The 1,648-nt window shown below is 56.9% G+C and overlaps 1 protein-coding gene across 1 annotated transcript; it reads right to left on the reverse strand.

Annotated features, from left to right (window-relative positions):
• Positions 1–222: 222 nt before the first annotated feature.
• Positions 223–1,248, reverse strand: cdc42ep4b (CDC42 effector protein (Rho GTPase binding) 4b; the record flags this gene model as incomplete). The annotated part of the gene is made up of 1 exon (XM_079233874.1): positions 223–1,248. One exon carries the CDS (start codon positions 1,246–1,248, stop codon positions 223–225), a length of 1,026 nt encoding a protein of 341 aa, XP_079090000.1.
• Positions 1,249–1,648: the final 400 nt, after the last annotated feature.

Below are 1,648 nucleotides of genomic sequence, written 5' to 3' on the forward strand. Positions count from 1 at the left end.
AGAGTTTGACGTTGCAAAAGAAAAAAGGTGCAACAATAGAGTCTGCATGCACTCGGCTCATATGTCCTTCCTACAGCACAGTGAATAAGGCGTAATTGGTTTAATTGATGAAGTTTGAACAAAGTGTGCAGAGATTGATCTACGAGCAGCGTAAAGCAGAAGGGGCCCTGCCTCCAAATCCCACATTTTCCAGCTCGGTCCTCTCCGTTAGTGTCCTCCGGTCTACACTCGAATCTCGTCGTCGTCGTCTTCGTCGTCCATGTAGGTGAAATCCCGGTCTTCCTCCCCACGTGGAGAGCTGTACTTTGCACTGTCTGTGTCGGCGTCGTGGAGGTGGTACTGGGGCTTCTCCTCGGCGACGGAGCCGGAGCTGGACACAGAGTAGCTGTCCAGGTTGTGGTGGTTGTTGTTGTTGTTCCTGGGGTGCAGCTCCGGGGTGTAGGGGTCCACCGCGGGCTTCTGCTGGTACATGCTGCGAGGCGGCCTCGCCGGGGCCCGCTCCTCCTCTGCGTCGTCGATGTGGGGAACGAGGGAGGGCGACCCGCGGCCCTCGCTGCCTTTGCCCTCTTCGTAGCCCAGGTCGTCCTCCTCGCAGCCCTTCTTCTCCATCACGCTCAGGATATCCCCGAGCATGGAGGGCCCCAAGTCAATGTGGAAGGACATCATGGACTCCGCGTGCTTCATCCCGCCCCCCCTGGGCATGGACGGGGGCAGATCTGTGAGTTCGCCGAAGTGACGCTCTTCGAACTCGGCGTCCAACGTCGCCATGGCCGCGGCTCCGTTTACCGGCTTGCTCTCGATCTCCGACAGCCTCTTCATGGGGCTCGAGGAAACGCTCTTCGGCAGTTGGCCGCCTCGGTGTGCGTCCTCTTCGTTTAGGTAAGGCAGGGATATGGCGTTCTTCACATAGGCGGAGGAGCCACCGGAGGGCGCCGTCATATTGTAGTCGTACTTGTCCCCCCGGTTGACGGACTGAGAGCGCTTGCTGCTCCTGAAGGTGCGGGACAGCAGCCCCGGTTTGGGGCCCGGGGAGATGCTCGGTTTCTGCTTCGTTTCCGGCTCCCTGGGAGGTTCCCCTGACCGGGTGCTGAGGAACGTCGTGTCCCCAAAGGCGTCGCCTCCCCTGCCAACGTGCATGGTGTGGCGGAAGTCCCCCAAGGGAGCGCTGATCATCTCCGCGGTGAGGTCGGCCCGAGACCGCCGCTTCGACTGGTTAGAGTGGTGCACCAGTTGCTTGAGGATCGGCATGATGGCAGTCCGTCACGTACAATCCACAGAGAGAAATGAAACTAGGCTCCGTCGGAGTTCGGGAGAGTTCCCTCAACTGTAGGAGACGTCGTCAAAGAAAGTATAATTCCAGGTGTTTAATGTGAGCAGCCATTCTGGTGCCCCAGCTCGGGTTTCATCGTACCTGTGGAGGAGAATAGAGAGCGTTAAAGCCACATCAGCACTTGTGTCCTTGGCGGGGAATGGATGTGGAAACATGCGATTAATACAATTTTATTCAGCTGCAAATGAAAAGCACCACTTTAAATGCTTCTCTAAAAAGAGACTATTCATTTCGCATCACCCACCATCACATTACTCACTCTGTCCTGATCGGCATCGAGTACGGAAACTTTTGTTACAGGGCTTCGAAATGAAGCCT

This window comes from Taurulus bubalis (assembly GCF_910589615.1).
Source record: "Taurulus bubalis genome assembly, chromosome: 2".
In the NCBI taxonomy this organism is placed as follows: Eukaryota; Metazoa; Chordata; class Actinopteri; order Perciformes; family Cottidae; genus Taurulus; species Taurulus bubalis.